This window comes from Heloderma suspectum, chromosome 1 (genome assembly GCF_057233095.1).
Source record: "Heloderma suspectum isolate Gila_16-S chromosome 1, 16-S_ref, whole genome shotgun sequence".
Classification (NCBI taxonomy): Eukaryota; Metazoa; Chordata; class Lepidosauria; order Squamata; family Helodermatidae; genus Heloderma; species Heloderma suspectum.
Genome location: NC_139458.1, coordinates 136733283 through 136760034, shown reverse-complemented (window position 1 = coordinate 136760034; position 26752 = coordinate 136733283). Strand labels below are relative to the sequence as shown.

At 44.1% G+C, this 26752-nt stretch overlaps 1 protein-coding gene and 1 long non-coding RNA gene across 2 annotated transcripts in view; both read left to right on the top strand.

Moving 5' to 3' along the window:
• The window catches only part of LOC146357977 (uncharacterized), a 717854-nt gene that overhangs the window by 434143 nt on the left and 256959 nt on the right, over window positions 1-26752 (top strand). The window lies entirely within an intron of this gene.
• The window catches only part of COL18A1 (collagen type XVIII alpha 1 chain), a 111186-nt gene that overhangs the window by 75169 nt on the left and 9265 nt on the right, over window positions 1-26752 (top strand). Inside the window, exons 21-38 of the mRNA XM_084859665.1 lie at window positions 72-107; window positions 952-1032; window positions 2808-2837; window positions 4430-4456; window positions 6499-6561; window positions 12397-12471; window positions 13428-13463; window positions 14224-14277; window positions 15221-15295; window positions 16944-17018; window positions 17162-17204; window positions 17889-17951; window positions 20415-20458; window positions 21581-21703; window positions 22909-23062; window positions 23188-23267; window positions 23994-24122; window positions 26653-26688. Of these exons, the coding sequence (XP_084715791.1) occupies window positions 72-107; window positions 952-1032; window positions 2808-2837; window positions 4430-4456; window positions 6499-6561; window positions 12397-12471; window positions 13428-13463; window positions 14224-14277; window positions 15221-15295; window positions 16944-17018; window positions 17162-17204; window positions 17889-17951; window positions 20415-20458; window positions 21581-21703; window positions 22909-23062; window positions 23188-23267; window positions 23994-24122; window positions 26653-26688 (1224 nt within the window). The remainder of the gene's footprint in view (window positions 1-71; window positions 108-951; window positions 1033-2807; window positions 2838-4429; window positions 4457-6498; window positions 6562-12396; window positions 12472-13427; window positions 13464-14223; window positions 14278-15220; window positions 15296-16943; window positions 17019-17161; window positions 17205-17888; window positions 17952-20414; window positions 20459-21580; window positions 21704-22908; window positions 23063-23187; window positions 23268-23993; window positions 24123-26652; window positions 26689-26752) is intronic.

Here is a 26752-nt window from a genome sequence, read left to right as displayed (position 1 = left end):
ACGGTTCTCTGTTGTGTGAAATTGTCTTCTTCCCTGAAAATGTGTTTATCTCCCCATGCTTCTCATTTCAGGGGGCAAAGGGTGATCATGGGGACCCAGGGGCTAAAGTAAGTACCAGCCTGGATTTGAGGAGAAACTGCTAAGTCTCTCTGTGTGTGCATTTTTACACAAATGATTTTTAAAATGTGGGATTTGGTTGTGGTAACAGTCACTGGTTTTTAAGACTGTGCTTTTCAAAACTTTTGGGTAATATATTCCTGTGCCAGTAACATATTCTAACATGTACCCCCAACTCCCCTCTTTTCCAAATGTGCACCCCTCTCCCACTTTTTTTAGTTGCCGGCATAGATCTGTGGAGCAGAAAGATTGTCTGTGCCAGGGCCTCTTATGGGAAATCTGGGAGAAGTGTTGCTGAGCAGGGGAATGAATGACTACTGTTGAGATAGTTCCTTGTTTGAGTGCTCAGTTGCTCCAGACAATGGCAGAGGCAGATGTAGAATTTTAATCACACTGCGGTGCTTCCAGACTAGGCTTTTATAATGTCATTGCTCTGCCTCATTCACAGAGGGGTGTCTGTGTGTCCAGACATTCTTGTCTGCAGTTTCTAACCCTCCTGTGTTTTCCCACCACTTGTTCCATCTTTTTTTCTTACTACAAAAAAAATATTAAGGACTTGCATTAAGGATGGAAAGATGGAATAGCTTCATGATGTATTTTGATTGGTAGCACTAGAAGCCATCTGTCTGGAAGCATCCTAAGAGTAGGGTTGGAAACTATTTCATGGAAGATGAAGAAAGCAATTTGACAAAGCATAATTGATTGCTGCTTCAAAATCCCTGTTAAAACGAGAGCCTCCTGCTATATGCAAACAGTTTCCCCAATGGCACAAATTGGCTGAAACGAAGGTTTGGAACTGAACTCTCTAAAATGTTTTCCCCCCTTTCTTTTGAGGGTGAACGAGGTCAAGATGGGATAGGACTGCCAGGTCCCCCTGGCCCCCCAGGACAAGTCACTTACCTGTCCAGTGATGATGTAAGGATACTTGTGCTTTTTACGGACGCTTTTCTTTTATTCTTCCAGAATCCTGTTATCTCTTCAAGGTGGATAAAAATTATAGGATTCACTGTTCCAAAAATATCTACTTCTAATTTTTAAGGAGATGATTTTATTCTAAATAGCTTCAGCTAGCAAGTAACTACTATTGCATGACCACAAAGGTGTTGTTGGTGTTGAGATAGATACTTCGGGGAAAACAACCAATATTTTCCAGGATCATGAATAAGTTCCCAAGCTTTTAATATTTGAAAAGGTTTACTAGATATAGCACAAGCAGACTGACCTGAGTCCTGCATGGTTTAATTTTTTAATTATTAGAACTCATATGGTCCACTGATAGGTTTTAAATGTCCAAAGCATGCATGCATACCCAAGATACCTTATATCATAACTAATCTATGTTCCGTAAGCCTGAGTATGTACCCTTGTTCAAGAACACAAGAAATACTGTTGCTAGATCAGATCCACATCTGCTTGTCCTTCATTCTTTGCAAGAATCTCAGCAACCATCAGGGAGAGGTAGTCTACCAGAAATTGCTAGTGGACTATGATCTTTCTACTGCCTTCCCTGACCCAGAGCCTTCCAGATGGGTTGGACTTCAACTCTCATCAACCCCAGTAGCATATGCCATGCTAGATGAGGATTATGGGAGTTGTAGTTCAACACTTACAGAGAATGCCAGGCTGGAGAAGGTTGCTCTGACCTGTAGGATTAGATCCATGGACCATAAAACTAATTACTCCAGTAGAGATTAATGTGTCGTTCCAGGCTATTTTTTGTTGTATTTTTCAGTTCAGCACTGACCATGAGAATGTCAACACACTGAAATTCAATGAGAGACAGTTAGCAATTTCCTTCCTGCGAGAAAATTGCCTCTAGAAAGTGTTCAAAGTGTTCCTCAAATCTGCATTCTCTGATGGCGTGGCTCGTCTCCATAGGGTATTAAGAGAAGGTTGATATGCACCCTCACCCACCCATTTTCATTTTCAGCCATGGAAATCCAGAACCCTATGTGTTCAGTTACTAGAATAATCTTTTAAAAGAATAAAGAGGTTCATAGTTAATGACAAATTTTGCAGGAGGTTGAAGAAAAAGTTCAAAGTCAATAGCTAATAGATAAAGTTGATTAAATAGAAATCCAACAAATGGTGCATAATTGCACTTGGATGTCAACCAAACTATGCTAACAATGCAATAAAAGAGATTATAGCTGTTACCTTGGAGATAATCACATGACTTTACGCTTCTGGATAATAACACTGAGCTTCTGTGCTGGTTGGGAATGAGGACTGCAATGTATTTGTCTAAATGACGTGGGCTGCAATCTTATACATATGTATCTGGGAGTAAGTCTCATTGAGCTTAATGGGACTTACTTCTGAGTAGACATTCCTAGGATTGCATAGTCAGAGATTCTGATTTAGGCCAGTGAGTTCTTACACTCCGGAACTAAGTACTGAAATACTGCAATTGAGTTCAAGTCCATCCCCCCTTCCCTCTCCAGTAACATGAATGTGTTAGCAGCTACTATTGATTTAACAGCAATGATAAAATAATGGTAGAAATATCACCTGGATGCAGATTTGATTATGTTATCTGATGAAACCATTTAGGGTCATTGGTAAGAATTTCATGGAGTTTTAGTGGGCTTTGGACCAGCATTTAGTTTGTCCTCTTTAAATGCCCTTCCAAGGAATGTGAGGAAAGACAATAAAGACTACATTATAAATATATTATTATTATTTTTTAGAAAACCTTATCTACTTTGCCAGGCCCAGAGGTAAGTAAAATGCTGTCTCTATTCTAGTGGTTCAGTTCACCCAGGCTTTGTGAGGTGGATTGTCAATTAGACATAAACCTTAAGAACACAGAAATAGTTAAAACAACAAAGAGTCTGGGGGCACCTTAAAGACTAACAAATTTATTATTGCTTAAGGTTTTGTAGACACTGTTCACGTCATCAGATGCAGTGGACAGTGTCCGTGAAAGCTTATGCTATGATAAATTGGTTAGTCTTCAACATTTCACAAGACCCTTTGTGTGGGTGTGTTTTTGTTTTTTGTTTTTGCTGCAGTAGGCTAACATGGCTACCCCTCTGGAAACAGAAATAGTTGCATGACAGATTATCAGATAGCTGATGGGCATAATAGTGGACATCCCATCCACAGATATCTGCAAAGACAAGCAAGAATCTTGAAGCTGCAAGTCATTTCTTACCAACAGCTTCAGAACTCAAGAGCAGAAATGGATGGAACACCCCCATTATCCTTTCTCCCTGCTTTTTAATTTGACTCACCATGTTTAGCTTGCTCTGGGAACCTATTTTCAATGCCAGGGCTGAGCAACTGTAGCAGCCTACACACATATGGAAAGAGGGAGTTCAGAGCTTCATGGAGTGCATGCAAGCAATATCTTTTATTTTTTAAAGGCTGGACATAAGCAGAGCAAAGGGAACTTTGACTCCGATGTAGTTTCTTGAAGGTTATTTATACCTGTCCCAAGCAATTAGTTACTGTAAGCCTGTGACAGTATGGGGAATTTCCAGCTACAGGCAGGATACAACCTTCAGGGATTCTCCATCAGACCTGACAGCCTTTTCCCAAGGCCCCCCCCCCCGGGGGGGGAGTTCCATTCAGTAGCTAATCTGTGATAGGAGCTTTCTCCTGCTGTGTGGTAAAGGGGCTCCCCTTTTCACCAAATAGCAGGAGAAAACAGCATATGTCCCATGGAGAGAAAGATTGCGCTCTCTCTCTGTCTCTCGCTCTCTCGCTCTCTCTCTCTCTTTCTCTCTGTGGGGAGTTTGCTGACTTTGCATGGTGCACAGTGACAAAGGGAGTCTTTTCCTCCCTGCACAGCACAGAAATGTAGCAAACTGTCCATGGGGGAAGAGAGCTCTCTCTCCCTCCATGGGTAGTTTGCTGCCTTTCCTTGCACTGTGTTTGTCCCCGAACAAGCAAGCGGGGTGGGGGGATGCCAGCAATGGGGGTGACCCCACCCATTGCTGGCATGGCTTCCTGGACATGGTTGCCTGGAGCCAATGTGCCCTTTTGTTCTAAAAAGGTTTCCTATGCCTGGCATTCAGGAAAGAGAAGATTCATGAATGCTTGTTTCACTTCTAAAATTCTATGTTTTTCTTGACATTTCCTCAAAAATGCAATTAGGCTGCATTCTAGGCTTCACATGTAGGATACAAAGTTTGCCTCTTGCATATAAGTATGGTCATCATCAAATTTTTAGCTACTCCGTCTAAAACAAAATTGATGTCAATGCTGTGTTTAAGAAACCCCCAAACAATTTAAAATCATTACAAATAGTTTGGTGCCTCCTATATTTTCTGTAAAGGTGATGTTACCTTCTTTTTTTCCCCTGCAGGGCAAACAAGGGCATGCTGGTTTCCCAGTAAGTAGTTTTGGTCATCACCATTGCCAGTTATAGTGATTTTATAGTGCTCATAATATAAGATTTCAGCTGCTACAAATCTTTATAGCTACCCAGGGATTGGGGTGGGGAATGTAAAGGGGATGGGTTTTCTGTTATAATACGCCTCTGTTGAAAGCAGGAGGAAGATTGCACCCAGTGTTTAAATCAGCAGTGCAAATAAGACCACAAAGGTTGCTGATTCCCCTCGGTCCCAAATCTTTACTGAAGCCGAAGAGAGCTTCGGCTGTTGGGCGGTATAGAAATGAAATAAATAAAATAAAATAAAAATTTACTAGTTGCTTTCCCCTTCCGTGTGTGTGTGTGTGTGTGTGTGCATGTGTAGATAGATAGATGATAGATAGATAGATGATAGATAGATAGATGATAGATAGATAGATGATAGATAGATAGATGATAGATAGATAGATGATAGATAGATAGATAGATAGATGATAGATAGATAGATAGATAGATAGATAGATGATAGATAGATAGATAGATGATAGATAGATAGATGATAGATAGATAGATAGATGATAGATAGATAGATAGATGATAGATAGATAGATGATAGATAGATAGATGATAGATAGATAGATGATAGATAGATAGATGATAGATAGATAGATGATAGATAGATAGATGATAGATAGATGATAGATAGATGATAGATAGATGATAGATAGATGATAGATAGATGATAGATAGATGATAGATAGATGATAGATAGATGATAGATAGATGATAGATGATAGATAGATGATAGATAGATGATAGATAGATAGATGATAGATAGATGATAGATAGATAATCAACCTCAGTTTTATTCTAAATACCTGCAGCTATTTGAAAGACTTGCAAGCAACTCTAGACAAGCAATTCTGTGACTTGAGCTTGCTTTTTTAAAAGGACTTATCTACTTATATATTCTTAAAAGGGGCTGCCCCACTTTTTGCTTTCCCCCCAATGGGTCGCAGACTCAACAGTACTATTTTGTTTGGGAAAGGGGCCATTTGAAGTCTCTCCAGAATAAAGGTGTGTGGACTGTGGAGTGGTCCTACAGGGAACAGTGCAATAGGAGGAAGGGTGACCCTGCTCCAAGCCTCGGTGAGCTGCTCTCAGTCTTAGAGGGTTTTTCTAGCTTAGAGCTTCCCTAAAATAACCCTGATGTGAAGGAGAGCAGCTTTTGACAGTTGACAACAATGCGGTTGTTGTTGTTGCTTGATTTATTTGTCAGATTTATTTGATTTATTTGTTACATATGTTGCACAGGGAATGAAACAACACAACACAGGAATGTTTGATGATCGGGGACTGCAAGTCTGTCCTCCTCCTACGTTGTCCCCCTGAACGTTACAGTCAGGGAACAGCAAACACCGGTCCTTCAGTCTTGCTGCAGCTCTCTTGCTACTCCTACATTTTGGGAACTTAACCCTGCATGGATTTTTAGACTAGGGAGATCACTTAATGGTTTTCCTCTGGTACTTTCCTCAGCCCCATAGCTTTTTTTAAAATAGTTGTTCCTGCTATATAACAGTTTCCACCTGGAGAATAACACAGCAAACCATCCATAAATCTACAACAGGGAGAAAGTATATATGGACTAGGTATTATATGGACCCAGATACCCAAACTGTTTTTAGAACTCCAGTACTTTAAAAATGAATATGCAGGTAGGTCTGGTTGGTTTTGTAACAAAGTTCTCCAGCTTTTTTTCAACGTCAACTTTCCCAAGTCAACAATTCCAAGGATGATTATTTGCTTGGCATTATGCTTAGACCAAGGCAAGCAGATCAAAGAAAAGAAGGAGGGTCATGTTAGCGTGCAGCATGCTTTAATGTCCCCAGGGGAAGGGCCTGCAGCTTGGACACCCCCTTGAAAAAGTGGATTGCTCTACTGACCCCTAGCACTGAAAAAGTGTGTGTGTGTGTGTGTGTGTGTGTGTGTGTGTGTGGTGGTGGTGGTGGTGGTGAGGTGTTTGGGTGGTCATAAGATGTATTCTTCCATGGTTGCATCCACAGGGGCCAGTGGGACCAAAAGGTGACACAGGATCCCCAGGCTTTCATGGCACTCCAGGACCAAAGGTAAGACAATACAAAATGCTTTTCTTTTTCATTGAATTTTGTAAATTGATCAGCACAGTGGAGATTTCTCCATCATCAGTAGGATCCCTGCACTTGCTGCTGTCTTCTCTCCCTTTCTATCAGAAGTTCCAACCATTCTCTCTTTGGCCTCCTTCAGCATTGTTATGATTTTTTTAGGAGTATAGAAAGTATAGTATGTCATGTTTCCATAAACTCTTCCCAACCAGCAATACTCCTCTAGGCTAGAAGAATATTTGCTGGCTGTTTCATTGGTGGGAGAATGGGGAAGAAGCTTTGTTGGGAATGAAATGTTTGGCACCGAAGAAAATAAATTAAATATGCTGATGTTCTTCTGAAACTAAGTGGAATTTTGGGTGTCAAAGTGAAGATATAAGTATGGCTGAAAACAGCCAATCATCTCAAATGATTATTCCTACCAGTATTTTCATTTTCTCTTGCTTAAAATGTCTTGCTTTTATTGCCTTCTTTGGGAAATGACAGGCTAATTGTTTTAGCAATAGCACAAAGGAAAATAATCTGTGTGTAACAGAGCCTACTGTGGAGATACCCATGTGTTATCTCCTTGGTAGAAGTTAACAGGAAGGATGTACTGTAGTATATGGCCATTCCTACATGAACTAGAAAAGAGCACATTTAGAACCACTTCAGACATTAGGTTGCTTGCTCATGTGAACCACACCTGCATGCAAGCTTGCATTTACAAACATAGTGCATATTGGTCCAGAAGCAACTTCTTATGTCTTAAAGACTGGAAAAGCCATGGAGTTTTCTTTTGGCCAATATATATGATTTGCATCTGTACATGTGAACATGCATATGGGAATGGTTGACACATCTAAACCAGCCCTTAGCCTTTGCAGTACAACCTGCCCGCCAAAATCATAAGAAAATATGATGAATCTTTCAGTCAGTTAGAGAGCCTTGGGGAAATAATTTCATGTGCTGATGACAGGGTAGTGAATACGCTAGATATAAGACAAAACTGAGATGGGGAGAAAATTGGCATGAAACCAGCTGCTTCCTGCCTTGTGCTCTTGTGCAGACCATGTCTTCATAGAATTATAGAATAGTAGGGTTGGAAGGGGCCTACAAAACCATAGAGTCCAACCCCCTGCTCAATGCAGGAATCCAAGTCAGAGCATCCCTGACAAATGGCTGTCCAGCCTCATCTTGAATGCCTCCAGTGTGGGAGAGCCCACTACCTCCCTAGGTAATTGGTTCCATTGTCGTATTGCTCTAACAGTCAGGAGGTTTTTCCTGATGTTCAGCCGGAATCCGGCTTCCTGTCACTTGAGCCCATTATTCCATGTCCTGCATTCTGGGATGATCAGGAAGAGATCCTGGCCTTCCTCTCTGTGACCGCTTTCCAAGTACTCGAAGAGTGCTATCATATCTCCCCTCAGTCTTCTCTTCTCAAGGCTAAACATGCCCATTTCTTTCAGAGTCTCCTCATAGGGCTTTGTTTCCAGTCCCCTGATCATCTTTGTTGCCCTCCTCTGAACCCTCTCCAGCTTGTCTGCATCCTTCTTAAAGTGCGGTGCCCAGAACTGGACACAGTACTCCAGATGAGGCCTAACCAGTGCTGAGTCAAGGGGGACTAGTACTTCCTGGGATTTGGAAGCTATGCTTCTATTAATGCAGCCCAAAATAGCATTTGCCCTTTTTGCAGCCACATCACATTGTTGGCTCATATTCAGCTTGTGATCTACAACAATTCTCACTTGGAGTATTGTTGAGCCAAGTCTCCCCCATCTTGTAACTGTGCATTTGGTTTCTTTTTCCTAGGTGCAGAACTTGGCATTTATCCCTATTAAATGTCATTCTGTTGTTTTCTGCCCAGCACTCCAGTCTATCAAGTTCACTTTGAATTTTGTTTCTGTCTTCCAAGGTATTAACTATCCCGCCCAATTTTGTGTCATCTGCAAATGTGATCAGCATTCCCTGCACCTCCTCCTCTAAGTCATTAATAAAAACGTTGACGAGCACTGGGCCCAGGACTGAGCCCTGCGGTACCCTGCTCATTACCTCTCCCCAGTTTGAGAAGATCTCATTGATAAGCACTCTTTGAGTCCGATTCTGTAGCTAACTGTGGATCCACCTGATGGTTGTTTCATCTAGCCCACTTGAGCTAGTTGCTCATCAGGATATCATGGGGCACTTTGTCGAAAGCTTTGCTGAAGTTGAGGTATATGATGTCCACAGCATTCCCACAGTCCACAAGGGAGGTTACTTGATCAAAAAATGAGATCAGATTCATCTGGCAGGATTTGTTCTTGACAAATCCATGTTGGCTTCGAGTAATCATTGCGTTGTTTTCAAGGTGCTTACAGACTGATTGCATTATCATCTGTTCCAGAGTTTTCCCAGGGATTGATGTCAGACTGACTGGTCTGTAGTTCCCAGGTTCCTCCTTTTTGCCCTTTTTGAAGGTAGGAACAACATTAGCCTTCCTGCAGTCATCTGGCACTTCACCCATTCTCCATGATTTCTCAAAGAGAATAGACAGCGGTTCTGAGAGTTCTTCTGTCAGTTCCTTTATTACTCTAGGGTGCAGTTCATCTGGCCCTGGAGATGTGAATTTATTCAAAGTAATTAGGTGTTCCTTGACCAGATGCCTATTGATCTCAAGCTGCAGTCCTGCCCCTTCAGCCTGTACTTCACCTTTGCCAGGGGGGGTCATAGACCCTCTTTTGGGAGAAGACTGAGCCAAACTAGGAAGTCAGCACTTCTGCCTTTTCTTTGTCCTCTGTTATCATTTTGCCATCCTTATTTAATAGCTGAACCACCATTTCTTTCCTCTGTCTTTTAGTATGCACGTAGCTGAAGAAAGCTTTTTTGTTGCTTTTAGCATCCCTCGCTAACCTCAGCTCATTCTCAGCTTTAGCCTTCCTGACGCCATCCCTGCAATTCTGTGCTACCTGCCTCTACTCATCCTTTGTAGCTTGGCTTTCCTTCCACTTCCTGTATGTGTCCTTTTTTGTTTTCAGGTCATCTCTAAGCTTTTTGTGAAGCCACATTGGCTTCTTCTGTTGTCTTCCAACTTTTTTCTTGTTGGAATTGTTTGTAATTGTGCCTTGAGAATTTCCTTTTTTAAAAACTCCCACCCATCTTGGACTTCTTTTCTCGTTAGAGTTGCTTGCCATGGGACCTTACTGATCATTGTTCTGAGTTTATGAAAATCAGCTTTCCTAAAATCCAGGGTACGGGTTTGGCTACACTCGGCTTTTGCTTCCTGTAGAACCATGAACTCAAGTATAACATGGTCACTTTCCCCCAGAGTTCCTGTAACTGCTACTTTACCCACTAAATCATCTCTATTGGTTAGGATCAAGTCAAGAATAGCCGATCCTCTAGTTCCTTATTCTACTTGCACCACACAAGTCAGGAATTTCCTGGAGGTGCCATGTTTTGCAGAATTTGTCTCCCAACAAATATTGGGGAAATTGAAGTCCCCCATTTCTACTACATCATGCTTCCTTGAAATATTGGCGATTTGCTTTTCAAAATTGGGTGGCCGGTAGTAGACTCTGACCACCATGTTCCTTTTATTCTTTGCTGCATTTATTTTAACCCAGATGCTCTCAATGGGGCTACCAAGCTCATCCTCTTTTATTTCTGTGTAGAGATAAGTATTTTTTAACATTTAGTGCAACCCCACCTCCCATTCTGTTCCTCCTGTTCTTTTTGAACAAGTTATATCCTTCAATTGCTGTATTCCAGTCATGAGAGTCATCCCACCAAGTCTCAGTCATAATTTCCCTCCTGTATTAAGAGTTCAAGTTCGTTCTGTTTGTTTCCCATACTCTGGGCATTAGTATATAGACATCGAAGACCATGTGCTTCATAGTCTGGCTTTCTTCCTACATGTGTCTTAAGACTATTATTGGGCGCTATTAGAGCTGTTCTCTCCATTGCGGTGCATGAGCCTTTGTCCATTGTTACCCCCAACTTTATGTCTCCCTTCCCCATAGGATTCAGTTTAAAGCCCTCCTGATGAAGTTCTTCATGCTGTGGCCAAACGCATTCTTCCCAGCCTTTGTGAGGTGCAACCCATCCCTTGCCAACGGCCCATCTTCCAGGAAGTATAGCCCATGGTCCCAGAATCCAAATCTCTCTCGTTGGCACCACCTTCTTAGCCAGTTATTCACCCGGAGTATTTTTCTTTCCCTTTCTATCCCTCTTCTAACTACTGGAAGGATGGATGAGAAAACTATCTGGGCCCCAAAGTTCTTGAGTTTCCTTCCCAAGGCTTCAAAGTCTGATGTGATTTCTTCGTAGCTCTGCTTGGCAGTATCATTTGTTCCCACATGGGATACCTGTCAGTGGGCTTTATGAGCGCAGGCAACCCTTCAGTCACGTCTCTAATCTGTCCTCCCGGGACAGCATACCTGGCGAGTCCACAGGTCTTCGCGACATACTTGGGTTTCAATCCCATGCAGCAAGGAGTCTCCCACTGCTACTACTCTTCTCTTCTTGTTGTTGCAGGCCTTGGTTTCATTGCCTCTCCTTGGCTGACCTTCAGCCTCTTGCTCGCTCTCATGCAGGTTCCCCTGTAATTCTTCCTCGCAAGCTGTCCTCCGTTCTCATCTTCAAGTACCTGGAAACAGTTCCCTAGTGCCACTGCCTCCACTGGTGCCAAGTGTCTTCTAGTTCTTCTGCTCCTGTCACCCTTTTCCAAGGAGTATCCTCTACTTCATTTTTCCTCACCTCAGCAGTTTCCTCTTCTGCCTCAGCTTGCTGTTGCTCTTCTAGCGTCTGTTCTTCACTTTGCTGCTGTAGTTCCACCGTTCTGTCCAAGAACTCTTCATGTTCTCTTATTCCCTGGAGGGTTGCCACTTGCTACTCCAGTCCTCTTACTTTTTTTTCCAGCAGCATGATCAACTTGCACTTGTTGCATGTGTAGGCCATGTTGTTCTCAGGCAAGAAAACAAACATGGGACCCACCTTGCAGGTCACCACCACTGGAGAGTCTTGTCCTTCCATAGTCTCTTTTCCCTTTTTGTGTCTAGCTTCCTGGTTGTTGTAGAGTAGCCTGTGCCTGGTCCTCTACTCACTGCAAGTTAAAAACAGAGTCCCACTGGTATGGAAGTGTGTGTAACGAGACAGATAATTTTTTAAAAAAAATATTAGGGGCCTCCCCCTTGACCTCCCCTGCCGAACTCCCCTGGCCAACTCCTGTTTGCTCGCTCTGATTGCTTGCTCTCTGGGAGCTTGCATGCTTCTGTAGTCCCTGGAGCAGCTTCCTCTGCTCTGCTCTGCTCTGCTCATCTGGGAGGCGGGAAACAGACTGAAGCTTCCTGCCCACTTAGCTGCTGGGAGTACTCAGCCCCCCCCCCAATTAATTGAAGCTCTCAGGGGCACCTGGTGAGCTCACAGCCACTCAGCAGGAAATGGACAGCCCTCTGAGCTTCCTCCAGCCCACTTACTTCTTTGCCTTTGTCTCCTTTGTTTCTTCTGCCACCGCAGCTCCCGTGGCCAACTCCTGTTTGCTCCCCCTGTTCACTTGCTCTGATCACTCGCTCTCTGGGAGCTTGCTTGCTTCTGTAGTCCCTAGACCAGCTGGAGCAGCTTGCTCTGCTCTGCTCAGCTGGGAGGCAGAAAACAGACTTAAAAGTCTTGAGAAGAACATGGGCAGAATCACAAAAAGTACCATTAAAGAATCCAACTCAGTTTGTCACTGCTTCAACAAGATCATTATACCAGATAGTTGCTTGTGATATGGGATCCATTTGCTCTGGAACATCACTTAAGTCATTGTAATGTTTACATTTTGATGAGATTTGTCTTCATTGTTGCCCTTTGTCTCCTGGACAGGGTGAAAAGGGAGAGCCAGGAGTTATAATTGGCCCTGATGGAACAGTCATGGGAGCTGATGGAAAAGGAGAAAAGGTAGAAATAAGCATATTTTACTCTCATATGAAGAAGGTTGTGCACAGATCCAGTTCGGTTCTTGTGCAATTAGAAGCTGGAGGATTTCCTTAACTTAACTTCTGTAACTTAAGGACAGAGCCCCTCTTAAAAAGAAGGAAAAAGTGGGGCCCCCTGATCCAGTTGTGCTTTTGCGATGAAGCTTCTCTTTTCGCTTTGGTGATCTTGGTTCCCCTGAGTCTTTGGATGTAGTGCATGTCAGCAACCACTCACATGGGATTCCCCAAATGATCTGAGGGTCACCTGTCTGAGGCAGGCACTTGCACCACTCAGTTCTTTTCCGGAAAAAGGAGAGAGCGAGTATTTCTGGCAGGCTGTAGGGTGGCCATGAAGCTGATAGAGAGCAGTAGTGGTTGGTGAGGTGGTTCTCTGGCAGGAACCACTTGCAGCCATTACGGTGTGATTGAGTTCGGGAGGGGAAAGTCTGCCCTTCCTGGTAACCATTAGGAGGTAGCAGTGGAGGCAGCAGGCATCTCAGTCAGCTCCATGCAAGCACATGGTGGCTAACAGGTCCTGCTGACATCAGCAGCCCATGCTGGGGCCTGCTAGCCAGCCAACAACAATGTGGTTGCAGTGCTGTCTAAGATGCCCCCTCTCTTCGGACTGCTTCGTGCTTGCGTGTAGTGTGTGCGTGTGCTTCCCCCTTGATCACTCTGCAGGAGTGGGGCGAACCGCCTCACCAACAGCTGCTGATAGAAAAGGAAACCTTAACCTGTGGAAGAGAGGGCTTTACTGTATTTTAAACTATCTGTTTTTAAGGCTGGAGAAATTCCGAGCGCCCCCTCTTCTACAACAGTTGCGCCTAATGTATTAGCCCATATCATGAAATAATCCATCCTCTGACCATCCAGGCAAAATAACGTGGGATGCTGTAAATAGTGATGCGTCTGTCGAATCACCTGTGTGTTTGTCTGCAGGGTGAACCAGGCTCAAGAGGACTTGTGGGCCCACCGGTAAGTTATAAATGGTATCTTTGCTTTTATGCAAGGAATTTACACAGATCTAAGCATTCATCAAGAATTGGTCATTGTTTCAACGTTTTGATCGATGCAACATTTAAAATAGTCCCTATGGTAGAGTCACTTGTCAGCTCTCGACTGCTGTGCCTAAAACTGAAAATACAGCAGTGCTTTTGTCCCAGTCATTTCAGTGGGACTGCTTAGGAGAGCTTATTGATATATTGTACAAGAGGAACCTGCAACAAAATGTGTCAGTGTGTCCTCACCTCCTAGTAGGAATGCTTTGGTTCAGGGTTCCTGCTAGCCAGCCCTGCCCATCTCTAGGATACTAAAAGCAGGAAAGAGCTCAAGCAGGGCAGCATTCCTCCCCTCAGTTTTTCTTTTCCACCCAGCGGACACCCAACATTCTGTGGGTACTGAGCATGTTCTGTCCTCATTGGGATTTTTTCTTGTGAGCGATGCCCGTTAGGGTTTTAATTGGGGGGGGGGTACTTAACTCAAATCTTGGGGGTTCCTTGAGCGTGCTGATGCCTCTTGTTTCTCTGTTACCCCATTTTGGCTGCCTTTTTGTCAACACTCATCACCTGTTTGCTGTTGGAAGGAGTGATGATCTTCCGGCCTTCTGTTTCCATTTGGAATTATGACTCCTACAGCACATGGTATTATGTTACAGCCATCACAGGAGCTCACACTTTGCAAGGGCTTACCATCTTTCTAATCCAGACTACTGTTATTTTTTCTTTTTTTCTTTTAGGGTCTCCCTGGGCGGCTTGGACAGAAAGGAGAAATTGGCTTTCCTGGAAGACCTGTAAGAATTTTTATTTTAGATTTCTTCCGCTGTAAAATTTCTTCTTATAAATAGTATGGGAAGGGAAGATGGTAAATTTAACATCTTCTAGTAACCACTCTCCACTTGGTAAGGACTAGAGGGGTGGCTGCAGAAATCCAAATTCCAAAAGACATTCAGTATTAATTCACTTGGGACTGAACCATTAAGAAATGATAAGTGAAATCCTAATGAAAGGAATACAGTTTCCATAACACAGTAGCTTTGCATGCCACTGGCACTGGAAATATACCATTAGGTCCAGGCTGGGGTCCTTTTGGGCCACTCCTCTATCCTCCCTAAAGTAGGTTGCTCTGCATAGACACAGCAGGGCCATCCTCACACCTGCCTCACCTTCTGGTGTGAGATCCTGGCCAGGCTACCCCTAGCAACACCAGGTTTGCTCCTGCAGTGGCTGTCTTTTTTCCAGCCAGGCTGCAACTGCCTGCTAAAGTAGCCTCTTTTCACCATTTTATGCATGCATCACATCTCCTACAGCTGCCGTGGAATGACTCTAATGCTCACCTCATTGCTTGGTTATTATTGTCTCTCTCTTGCAGGACAGAGGCTGTTATGTCACACCAACCAAAATCAACCAAGGATCTATGATAGCTGATAGGTTGTGTGCACTCTTTAATTCTGCCCTCATGCTGACTGCCCTGGCCTACTTACTCTAGTCAGCTGCTCTAGACAGAACCACAATGTAGCTCTTCCCGCTCTTGAGGCTTTTCGATGCAGGAGTGTCATTTCGGAGCTACCCACAGACAAATTTGGAGATATCACTAGTTTCTTCTCTCAGCCCTTTCACCCCACCCTTATGTGAGCAAGAAAAGTGATGGTTGCTTGGTACACCTCTTTTGTGTTAGCGCTGTGTAATTGCAGGGGCCCATTAAGCTGATTTTGCTGTTTTGTTTGTCATTTGCAGGGTCGACCTGGTATGAATGGGTTGAAGGGAGAAAAAGGTGATCCAGCAGACTCAAGTGGAGGGCTGGGCTTAAGAGTAAGTGGAAAAATGAACACACCTGTCTGTACACTGCAGTCTATGCTGAAGATTCACATACACTGTTGATAGCTTTTATGCTATCTGTACTACTTCAGCACCTAGAGCAGGGGTGGCAACTTGTGGCCCTCCATATGTTTTGGCTTACAACCCCCATGATCCTTACCATTGGCTGCGCTGGCTAGAACTGGTGGGAGTTGTAGGCCAGAACATCCGGAGGGCCACAAGTTGCCCACCCTTGACCGAGAGCGAGGATTAACAGATTAGACAAATTCATAGGATGAGGCTATCAATGGCTACTGGTCATTATGGCTATATGTTGTCTCAGGGGCAATATGCCTATGTGCACCAGTCTCTGGGGAACATGAGCAGGATGGTGTTATTGCACTCATGTCATACTTGTGGGCTTTCCAACAGTGGCATCTGGTTGGCCACTGTGTGAACAGAATGCTAGACTATATAGGCCTTTGGTCTGGTCCAGCAGGGCTCTTCTTATGCTCCTATTCTCAAGCTGTATTGTTGCGAGTAGAAGAAAATGAGCACAAGCCTCCTCAAGGTGCATCTAAAAACAATGTGTCCGATAACGTCTTAGCCTTGTCCTACAAATACGTTTCAAGGCAGTGGTGGCCAAGCATTTTGGCAATCAAACCCACAATGTGTGACACTAGCACTGGATCTATATTCTCTTTGTCTTGGAGTGATTCTCTGATTGTTCTTCTGCGAGTCAGGGAGCAGGCAGCAGCATAGCATTGGAGAGAGAAGCAGGAACAACGGCCTGAGTCTGTGTCATAGTCAGGCCTCCAGGTCCACATACTCCGGTCCAGGAGTAGCATACATCCCACTGGCTGTGCCACTTGGTCTTTGAAAAAGGGACTCAGGCGAAAAGACGATATTCATTCTTGTCTCCATGCTGCAAGAGCAATTTCCTAAATATATTGAGCACACCACCCCTGTGTTAGTGCAGGCTAATGAAGTCTTTGTGCTAGCTCAGGCTTTGCTGAGCTGGGGAAAGCAGGTGTTCCTTTTTGTCTGTGGGTGGCGGAAAGAAATGAGAACGCATTTGTTTTCATTACTGCCAGTGCTGTGTGTGATGAGGTGGAACAAAGTGTAGTATATATATTCTGGTGACCGTGTTGTCTTCCTATTTTTCATCCTTTGAGTTCATTGTGACTCCTGGGTTTATGGACAGTGCCGTATCACAGGATGTTGTGCGCCACTAAGTACAGCTGTTAAGTGCACACCCAGGTACAGGCTGGCTGCAGAACTGTTCCTGTTGAATGGATATTGGCCAGTGGCGTATTGCAATTCGCTCTTATTGCATTCTCTCTGGCCTCCGTTCTACACCTAGCCCCAACAAATGTATTGGGTGGTTTATGTATTTCTTATTTATTCATTACATTTAGATCCCTCCTTTTTTCCTTTTACAAGGAACCCAAGTTGGATTAAATGATCCTCCTCCTCTCCATTTTATCCTCACAACATCTCTGTGCAGTAGGCTAGGCTGAGAGTCAGTGACTGGCCCAAAGACACCCAGTCAGCTTCATGGCCGAGTGGAGACTAGAGCCCAGATCTCCCGAGTCCCAGTCCAGCACTGCAACCACTACACCACACTGGCTCTCACTGGTTGCGTTTCTCTTCCTCTCTCCAGGGTCCTCCAGGCCTCCCTGGCCCTCCTGGCCCACCAGGTCCTCCGGGCAGCATAGTGCCTGTTTATGATAATAATGTGAGTAATGGACTGAACGAACTTCACTTTCTGGGGATACATGGAGATACACTGTGCTTAGGGCCAGAAATGGAATGCAGTAGTGATCTATAAAACAATGAGGTGACATATTACAAGGGAAATTATGTTTTTTAAAATTTCAGGCATTTGGTGATACGGGCCCTCCCGGACCTCCAGGAATGCCTGGTAAGAATATTGTAGAGCTGGTTAAAGTATGGGAAGGGCTCAAAAATATTGGGGTTTTCCATAAGATTCCAGAGGCAAATCCTTCTGCAAACTATAGGAACAGAGAAGGATAGATACAGAAAAGTAAAATTGGTAAATATTCAAACTGGAGAACTTATCTGGGTCCTACACTTGTGTTGGTGGCTGAAAGCCAATAGAGTAGCCTTCCCAACCTGGATTACTCCAGATGTTTGGACTAGTGCTCCCATCATCCCTGACCATTTGCCATGCTGGCTGGAGTTGATGGGAATTATAAGCCCAAAATATCTGGAGGGCACCAGGTTGGGGAAGGCTGCAATTGAGAAATGATAACAGTCCCCTTCCACAGTGCCTCGGGTCTTTCTGACTTACTGTTTAAAGACTTTTAATATTAATGTTTATTTAGCATCAGCTGTGTGCCTGCCTCTGTGCAGAACCATGATATTATTCCTGTCAACATGGCTTTTAAAAGAATTTTATTTTAAATTATACTTGAATTTATGAATATACTTGCACGGTAGTTTGAATCAGCAATTTCTCCCAGGGATTCTGGAGTTTTGGCTGTGTGCTGAATTCAAACTATGGTCTACCTTTCTATACTGGTCTGCTGTGCCTTCTCACAGACACTTGGGGATTGTCAAGACTTATGCCTGTGCTCTGTTTCAGGCTACCATGGTACTCCTGGTCAGAAGGGAGAAAGAGGCGAGATGGGTCCTCCAGGGCCCCCAGGTAAGATTCCCTGCAATGCAGTACTTCTGTTCCACCTTTCTGCCAACACTTAACAAGAGAGAGATTCATGAGCTTGTTGCAGGCATGGAAGCCCCTTGTGGCAAAGCTCGCTTGCTTGAGCCATCTAGAGCTATCTCCTCTCTAAGCACAGATGCTTTAGTGCTCCTTAATGCTCCTGCATCAGGCTTGTATCATGCTGTGGTTTAGGTGAGCTGATTTATGGGAGACTGTACCACACAAGCTCTTGCTGTTAGCCCATCTCCCCACTTTTATGTACTGCTTTTGTAGGCCACCAGTTAGGCACAGCCAAACCTTTTCTTGCACCTCATTCTGTGGGCTGTATTTTATAACAGTAGTGCTTAAAAATGTAGCTCTTACAGTGCTTAACATGGAGTAATCTCATCAGATGCACAAAGTCAAAGAACTGTAGGGCTGGAAGAAATCTGGTGTCATCTAGGCTCCCTGCATCAAAGACACCTTCCCAGTCCTTCTACCTTTGAGTACCTTTAGGCAGGGATGCCAGAGATCAAACTTATGTACAAAACAGGCACTATACCACTGAGCTATGGTCTCTCTCCAGATTATAGTGCAGGAAGCCAAAGTTTAGTTCTCTGTTCTTCACTGCACTGATGGCCCCCCAAACACATTTCCATCCCCTCTCCCTACCTGTCTCTCTCCTTGCCCCCCCAAACAATGCCCCAGAAGCAACCACACTGGCACTGGAAAGTCAGGCAGAAGCTAAATGATGCACTTGCAGCCACATTTAACTTCAGACATTTATCTCGGAGGAATGACAACAGTAATGTGCTCAGCCAGACTCAGCGAATGAGGACCCCGCACCCTTCCATTGCTGCTCCAGTGCCTTCATTGGCTGTGTGACCCAAAAGGTGGAGTCTTGATTGGCTGAGTTTGCTGCCACTTTCACTTTCAGGGAAATGTTTTAAATTAAAATGGCATGTAGCTGCAACGTTGGAATCGGTGCTGAACTTCGCTTGCTAGTATGTGCCGGCCGGCAGCCACCTTTCATGCTTTGTCAGGGAGGGGAGCCCAACCTAGCCCAGTCCCACAAAGAGCCAAGCCCCCTCCAAGGTTTAAAAAGGGAAGCAAAGAGAAAAGCAGGACAATTGAACTGCAGCAGGGAGGGAACAAGAAGAGCTGTGTTTTAGCCCAACAAAAGGTAAAAAGAAACACTGTGGCTATGTTTATCCTCCTCCACCTCCTATAATAGCAAGCAGTGTGTAGGTGTCCAGGGTAAATTTTGGGTGATTCCTTCTGTGTTGGACAGTCAGCCTCCCCCACAACACTGCAAGCAGGTCCCCCCCCCCCACTCTGCAGAGGAGTGAGCATAAATTTCTATTCCCTTCCATTATTGTCCTCCTGATGTTTTGGACTATAACTCCCAGCATTGCTGACCATTGGCTCTGTTGACTGGGGCTGATGGGAGTTGAGGTCCAAAGTAAGTTTTGCATATGATTATTCTGTGTTAATTTTCATTGTAACTTAATGTGGCTCTCACACTGATTTTTTTTTTTTTTAAGTGGCTCCTACTTGAAAAACAGTGAAGATCACTGGTTTAGTTGATCTCATCTATATCCTCCCAGAAACAAATCCAAAAATATATGTGCTGGCTTTTTAAATTCAAATCTAGGGTTGATTCACCCAACAGGTTTTTGTAGATGAAAAGGTCACAACCAGGTTGGTACATACAAGCAAACATACATGCATAACTAGGGTGTACATTACCTGGCAGGCCAAATTACATGCAGCAAAATGCAGACTGGTTTAGGCTCTGTGCTCAGATCACTGAAGACTTATAACATCATTTTTCAAAAACAAACATGCCTCTCATAGTTTTCTAACAGGTGTTGGGAAGTAATGCTCAGAGATTTCTAAAAGGTATTTATCCTGTTTTCTCCCTCTGTGTTGGTCTCCTAAGCATTTATTCCCCACTACCTCCACCAACTTCACTTAAGAAGGTTATGCACTTCCTTTTTTGGGGGTAATCATTACCTCTCCTTTCCGTGTCTGGAGTCAGCACATGACTCCCATTTGAGCCCTTCCTTTAGACACCTCTTTAGAACAGCCTTTCAACCCAATGAGCTCTCCAGACTACAACTCCCACTGTCCCCAGCCACCGCAACAAAGGCTGTGCTGGTTGAGGATGATGGGAGTTGTGGCCCAGCCCATCTGGAGGATGGACCGAGTTGGGGAAGGATGCTTTAGAAACTCATGAAGATGCATGATTACAGGAGAATGACTTCCAAAATGTTCATCCAGTAATACATAAAGAGCCTTTTCATAAAATTCTCAGTGGCTGAGTTGTGTTTCGAAGGAGTGTTGTAAGAGGGAGAGAGTGAGAGAGAGAGCACACCAAACATTACAAAGGAAATGAGCTCCTCAGCAGAGTGCATTCTTTTCCAGTAGGAGCATCTAATTCCTCTCTGTTTCTTCCTTCTTCACAAGGCCAGTTCCCCTATGATTTCAGCAGTTTTGCCTCCACCTTTAGGGTAAGTGTTCTTCATTTGGGAGGCACATCTAGACTTATAAGGATGCCAAGTATAGAAAATGGGGAACCACTGTAGTAAACCTAGGATAGGGAAGACAACCTTCTTTTGCCTAATATGTGTTTAGTGATGCAGGTTAATAGCTGTATGGGAAAGCCTTTTGGTTCCCAGGATATTTCTGTTTCAAGATATTATAAGTAATAGCATTTTCTTCCTCCCACTCAGTTTTGACAGCATTCAAATTTAGTGCCCCTGAACATCAATGAAGCCCCAACTAGGAGCTGTCCTAGCTGTCCATAGCACCTGTCGCTATGGTGGCTGAATGACTAAATTCAACTGGTGTAATTGGTGCTGGCAGCAGGAGGCGAGAGAAGGTTCTGTGCAGTGGACCTGCTTTGTCCAAATATTCCCTGATATGATAGTGCTGATTTCCATATGAACAGAGGCCTTAGGATGCAAGACTGTTTGTGGCTGCTCCGCACCTCTGGAAGCTGGGCTTTGTGGGCAAAGGGGCTCAGATGTGTTGGCTTTCTGAGCCGTCTGCCCAATATGTCATTTCCTGTTGTGCTGCGTCTCCATTTACAGTGTATAAGTGTTCTGTCACTTGTGAGGTGTTAACCTTGTAACTCACATTCATCCCAAATGGGTCTCCTTTCGCTTCCTCATACGCCTCAAGGTACCCTTCCCAACACAGTACCCTATATACGGATCCCTTTCTGTGTATGGAAGATATAAGTAACTGCTTTTCTGCCCTTGGGTCAGTGCTGGTCAAGGGGTCCCAGCCCCAATGCAGTCTTGATTGGCACTTGATTGTTATTAAATGCAACGAAATTGCCAGTGCCGGGCAAACAGAGCTTGCACTGCAGAGACACGGGGATAGAGGGACGTTCCTGTATGCATCCATAGAGTGTCATGGCCAATGGCAGCTTTCAGTTCAGTAGCAAATATTTGGGCTTGGCTCACTTTAGGCTTTTTCTTAGCTCTGTGTCATCAGTTGGATGGTTTTATTTGTTTCTTCATAGACCTACTCTAGAAGGAAATAGCCCTAATTTTGGAGGTGAGGGAGGGAGGTGGGCACATTGTGTCGGATTGCTGTATATTTGCTCATTTAATAACTTTCCACAGGGAGAAAGAGGTGACAAAGGTGACCCGGGGTTGAAAGGTGAAAAAGGTGAGCCAGCTGGTGGAGGACTCTTTGGATCAAGCGCTACTGGACCTCCCGGTCCCCCAGGATATCCTGGTCTTCCGGTGAGCTATCCCATACTGCATAATGAATGGGGTGATGGCAACCTCTTTGCAAAGTGGCTTATTCTTGTGCATTCTTTGATATTTTCCAAGGTGGGGGAAGCCTCAGGGCAACACTTAAGGAAAATAACAACTAATCAATCTGAGGGTAATTTCCTCCTAGCATGGTCCAGGGTATCTTGTGTTTGATTCAGGGCCAGATAATTATTCTCCCCATCTTCCAATGCTGCTTCTCTTCTGCCCTTTGCTCAGCCCACTGCGGTGTCTGACATTGGCAGCCATGCGTTGCCTCTTGCCCAGGCAGTATGGCAAGTCTGATCTTACCATTAGGCAAGAGTAGAAATAGCTGTTTTAGGTGGCAATGTTGTTTTACATCCTCAGATTGATAAAATGCATTATTGTGATTCTTTTACCAAATGCAGGGAGGAGTGTCATTTAGATGGGGCTTGACCTGCAAATATTAATGCTTTTCCTCTTACCATGGTGCTGCCTACCATTACAAATGCTTTGCCCAGCATGGTGGTGGTAGCATCAATGCAGAAAGAATGGAGGTGGGTGGGGGGCAAGGCAAGTGAGAGAGGAGGCAGTTTGCAAGGTGGGCACCACATACCATTGCAGGAGGTCTCCTTGAGTGGAAGGTTGTAGGTTGTAGCTTTAGCTTTGGAGTATTTGCCTGGCCCATGGACAAGAATGTCTAAAAGGAGGATGCTTCTGGATGAGAGGCTCAAACAAGATGCTTAGAGCATGGAGCAACACTAAGAACATAGGAAGCTGTCTTATACTGAGTCAGACCATGGCTCCATCTACCCCAGTATTGTCAGCACTGATTGGCAGCGGCTCTCCAGGTTTTCAGGCAGGAGTTTTTCCAGCCCTACCTGGAGAACCAGTTGGGGAACAAACCTGGAGCCATCTGCATGCAAAGCATGAGTTCTGCCCACATGCGTTAGTTATTGCCTCTCCCTAAGTATGCCAAGGGACCCTGGAAAGAGGAAGGAATATTTTGGGGTATAGGAATAGAAGGACAGAATTGGGTGGGTAGGTGGGAGAGTGGAAGGGTTTGGATTATGCACTTAATTTTAGTCCAGGCAACTAATTACACTTATCAGAACTAGTGGGTGGATGATCCTAGCTTTAGGCGAGGGGTTGGACTAGATGACCTTTCCTCCTCTATGGTTCTGTTGAAATGTACGTTATTTGTTTTTTTCCAGGGCACCAAAGGGGACAGTATACGAGGTCCACCTGGCCCTCCAGGACCCCAAGGACCTCCTGGTGCAGGATTTGAGGGACACCCAGGGACCCCAGGCCCGCCTGGTCCACCTGGTCCTCCAGGACCACCTTCTTTTCCAGGTCCCCATAGGCAATGTGAGTAGATACCTGGTGCTTTTTCACCTAGTTGTTGCAAGTTGCCTTGCTTTTTGTGTTAGGTCCATAACAAACCTAGTTGTACAGACTTGTATGGTTTAATTCCAGCCTTGTTTCCTTTCCAGCCATCAGTATTCCTGGACCACCTGGGCCACCAGGACCACCAGGACCTCCAGGCAATAGTGATACATCCCCTTCTTCTGGGGTAAGAAAATAAGCCAATGGGACACAGTCATGTATGTAAAATAACCCATGTGAATGCCGGGGGGGGGGGGGGCTAAATTCCTGTAAATGGCCCTGATTTCACATGGGCTTATTCAACTGGGAATTAACTAATTGGCTAGAGCTTGTCACTGCCAAGGTGTTTGTTGAAACAATGTCTACAAACATTGACAAATAACTTCTAACATTACAGGTTGCTGCTCTGAAGAGTAGGTAGCAATCGACATCATTGCTATACTAAGTTCCTAGAAATTGCTCCAAATTATCATTGTACTAGAAACAATAATAGCATAAGAGTGGCGACCAAGAAGTTTGGCTTTGGCCTCTGGCATTTTTCCAGTATACCTGACTGTAACCGTGACCATTGGAAGTGAAGTGCTCTATATGTGCTCTATATGTGATTAAGCATCTTGCATGATTAAAGCAAGACCTGTCCATATGCCAACAGAATACAGAGCATACCAAAAAAAAACAGGCTCCATTCAGTTGCCGGAGAGGCCAAATAAATAGGCTGCATTCAAACAGGAAATAAAAGTCAAGTGAGCTGTTTGAGAAGGCCTCTATACTATTTATTATAGTTTTAGCTTCATTGGTTATGGCCAAGGCTTGTAGATTAGACACATATAGTATTAATGGTGAATCAGGACTTGAATGGCTGCAAGCCTGCACTTTTTTGTGTTTCTTTTTTCAATGATCTGTTTCCTAGCAGTTGCGGATCTTGCCAACCTATCAAAGCATGATCGGCAGAGCTCACGAAGTGCCTGAAGGGCAGCTCTTTTTCATCCGGGAGAGAGAAGAGCTCTACATCCGTGTCCGCAATGGTTTCAAGAGAATCCTTGTGAGTACCCTAGACTGAGTGACAGCATTATTGGGAGTAAAGCTTTATGTAAACAATTACCTTGGAGAATGGTCTCTCTTTGCCAGGTCAGGGGCAGATGGTCAGATTAATGCAGAACTAGATTGTTAATACATACACAAATAGAATGTAATGCTAGAAAGGAGCATTCTGTAGGAATGGGTGAATTTCCTCCAGCTTGATTTAGAATGAGCTTGCTTAAAATGAACTAACTTTGGCTTGATTCACAGTGGGCCCCATTTCACAGTTTGGTCATTTTCAGCATCCACTCTTGTTGTGCTCCAAATGATGTCACTGAGAATACCACAACACTTCCCCTCTCATAACCTCTTCATGAGGCTCACCTTTACTGTGAGACTGAGAGAACCCCTAATCTCCAGAAACCCTGGGCAACCCATAATGCTGTGTCCTGGCACCCACAGTGCTGCTGTGGGGCCTAATAAAAACCCCGGCAGCCTTTTCTTAACTGTTTTCACCACTAGATAAGTGATAGCGGAAAAGTAGGGTAATTATGAGCCAGGCCCAAGCTCTGGAGAAGTTTGAGATCAGCTTATAATTAGTCTAGAGGTTCTTAACTTGAGGAATTCGTCATCCAAACTCTCCCTAGTTCCAAGTTTCAGGTGTATCACTACTTCACTGTGTATCACATGTCCTCTGTTTATTTATTATTAACATTTCTATACCACTTTATTTGCTAAAAAGCCACCAAAGCTTCTAATTGTCAGATACTGGCCTACAACATAGCTGTGATGGAAGGTCCATTTCTCCATTAACAGGCTGTTCCCGGTGGTTAAAATGTAGGCAAAAGGGCTGGATGTGCCTTATCTTGTCTGATCTCAGAAGCTAAGCAGGGTCAGCTCTGTTTAGTACTTGGATGGAGTACTAAACAGAGTACCTGCACTGTTCAGTGCTTCCTGCACTGAACAGGGGTTTGGATTTGATGGTCTTGTAGGCCCCTTCCAACCCTATGATTCTATGATATGTTCCTTCATTTAGTATATCTAGCTTTACCCTCTCCATCTGTTTTGTTCTTGTTCAGAGGTCCTTGCGCCTTGTAGATGTCACTTTTGTCATGTGGCCGAGGAACGGTTGAGTAGCTTCTAAGATACCAGGCTCTTCACCCATTAGTGGTTCAGATATGCATGTATTATAGTGGCACTGATGTGGTTTGTTAACTAAGGTTACATATCCTTCCTCACACTTCGATTGCCCATAATACCCTCAATTTCATTGGATGGTTCTGCAGTAACTCAATGAAAAGCTGAGTTACTGAAGAACACTCAGTTAGAGTGGCACATTTTCTGGTTTACCCAAGTACTGCATTCTGCTTTAAGCCTTTACTGGAAGCTATCTTATAATAAAGAGTTGGTCTAAGACACTCTTCAAAGAACCCTCATTTTCTTCTGTTGAAGTTGTCCCCTTCCCAACCCAAAATAAAAATTAAGAAACCATTTGCAGCTCTTATCGTTCAGTTCTTTGCTGAATTTCATGTCAAATTAAGTGGTAGACATTGTGCTCCGAAATCTCTCGTTTAATTCATTTTGTGGGACTGAAACAATCCTAAAGCAGCCCTATAGTGTATTGGGTTACATGCCACACAGGTAGGGGTGAAACAAAATGGCCCTTAGGGTGCAATCCTATGCATGTTTAGACTGGAAAAAGTCCTACAACTACCAGCATTCCCTAGCTAGTTATGCTGGCTGGGGAATGCTGGGAGTTGCAGGACCTTTTTCTGTCTAAATATACATAGGATTGTGGCATTAATGTTTTATGTTCACTTGTTTTCAAAATACTCCATTTTACAACTATATTATTTGCCTGTCTTTGAGTTTAAAGCAGGGAAAACTATCCAGAGGCAGCAAAGTTTCCCAGGGAAAGGCAGCACATTATCAATGTGGTTTTTGTAAGAAGCCATGCTGGGCTTTCCTCTTCATGAAGCTGTTGTAAACTTAAAGCCTAAAATCCTGCAGAGGCATTACAGTATTGCAAACGTACTTTTGAGTACTGAAGGAAGGCAAACGAGAGCACCCACCCTCCTTGTCCATGAGACTTTATTGCAAAAGTATGATGGGACCTGTGGTGTTCAGTGACCATAATGACATTTTTTAAATGAGGAATATGCCATCGATCAACAGTTTTGGCCTCTTTTGTTGGAGTTTTAGAAAAGGGAGTGAGCATGCTGGCAAATGTTTTCCCCCTCTCCAGAATTCCCTAAGTCAATTTGAATTTGAAAATGGCAAAATCCATCCTGATAATAATTATAATTGTGGACCAGTGTGGTGCAATGTAGTGGCAGTGCTAGCAGCAGTAGTATGAACTGTTGGCTGGGAATTCTCTAGTTCCCGTCTTTCCCCAGCCATGAATTCACCACATGGTTTTAGGTGAGCCTTCGGACCTTCTGCAATACGGGGATAATGATACCAACTTACCTTACAGGGTTGCTATAAGTGTTACCGAGATAAGCAAAGAGCACTGTATAAATGCTGAAATAATGGTCCTGGTTTAATTTCAGCTTGAGGAAAAAATATCCATCTCTGGCCCTGGGCTGGTAAGTGAAATGCTATTTTCTGGCACTGTACCGTGGGCGGGGCTTATTATGGGACATTATAAAC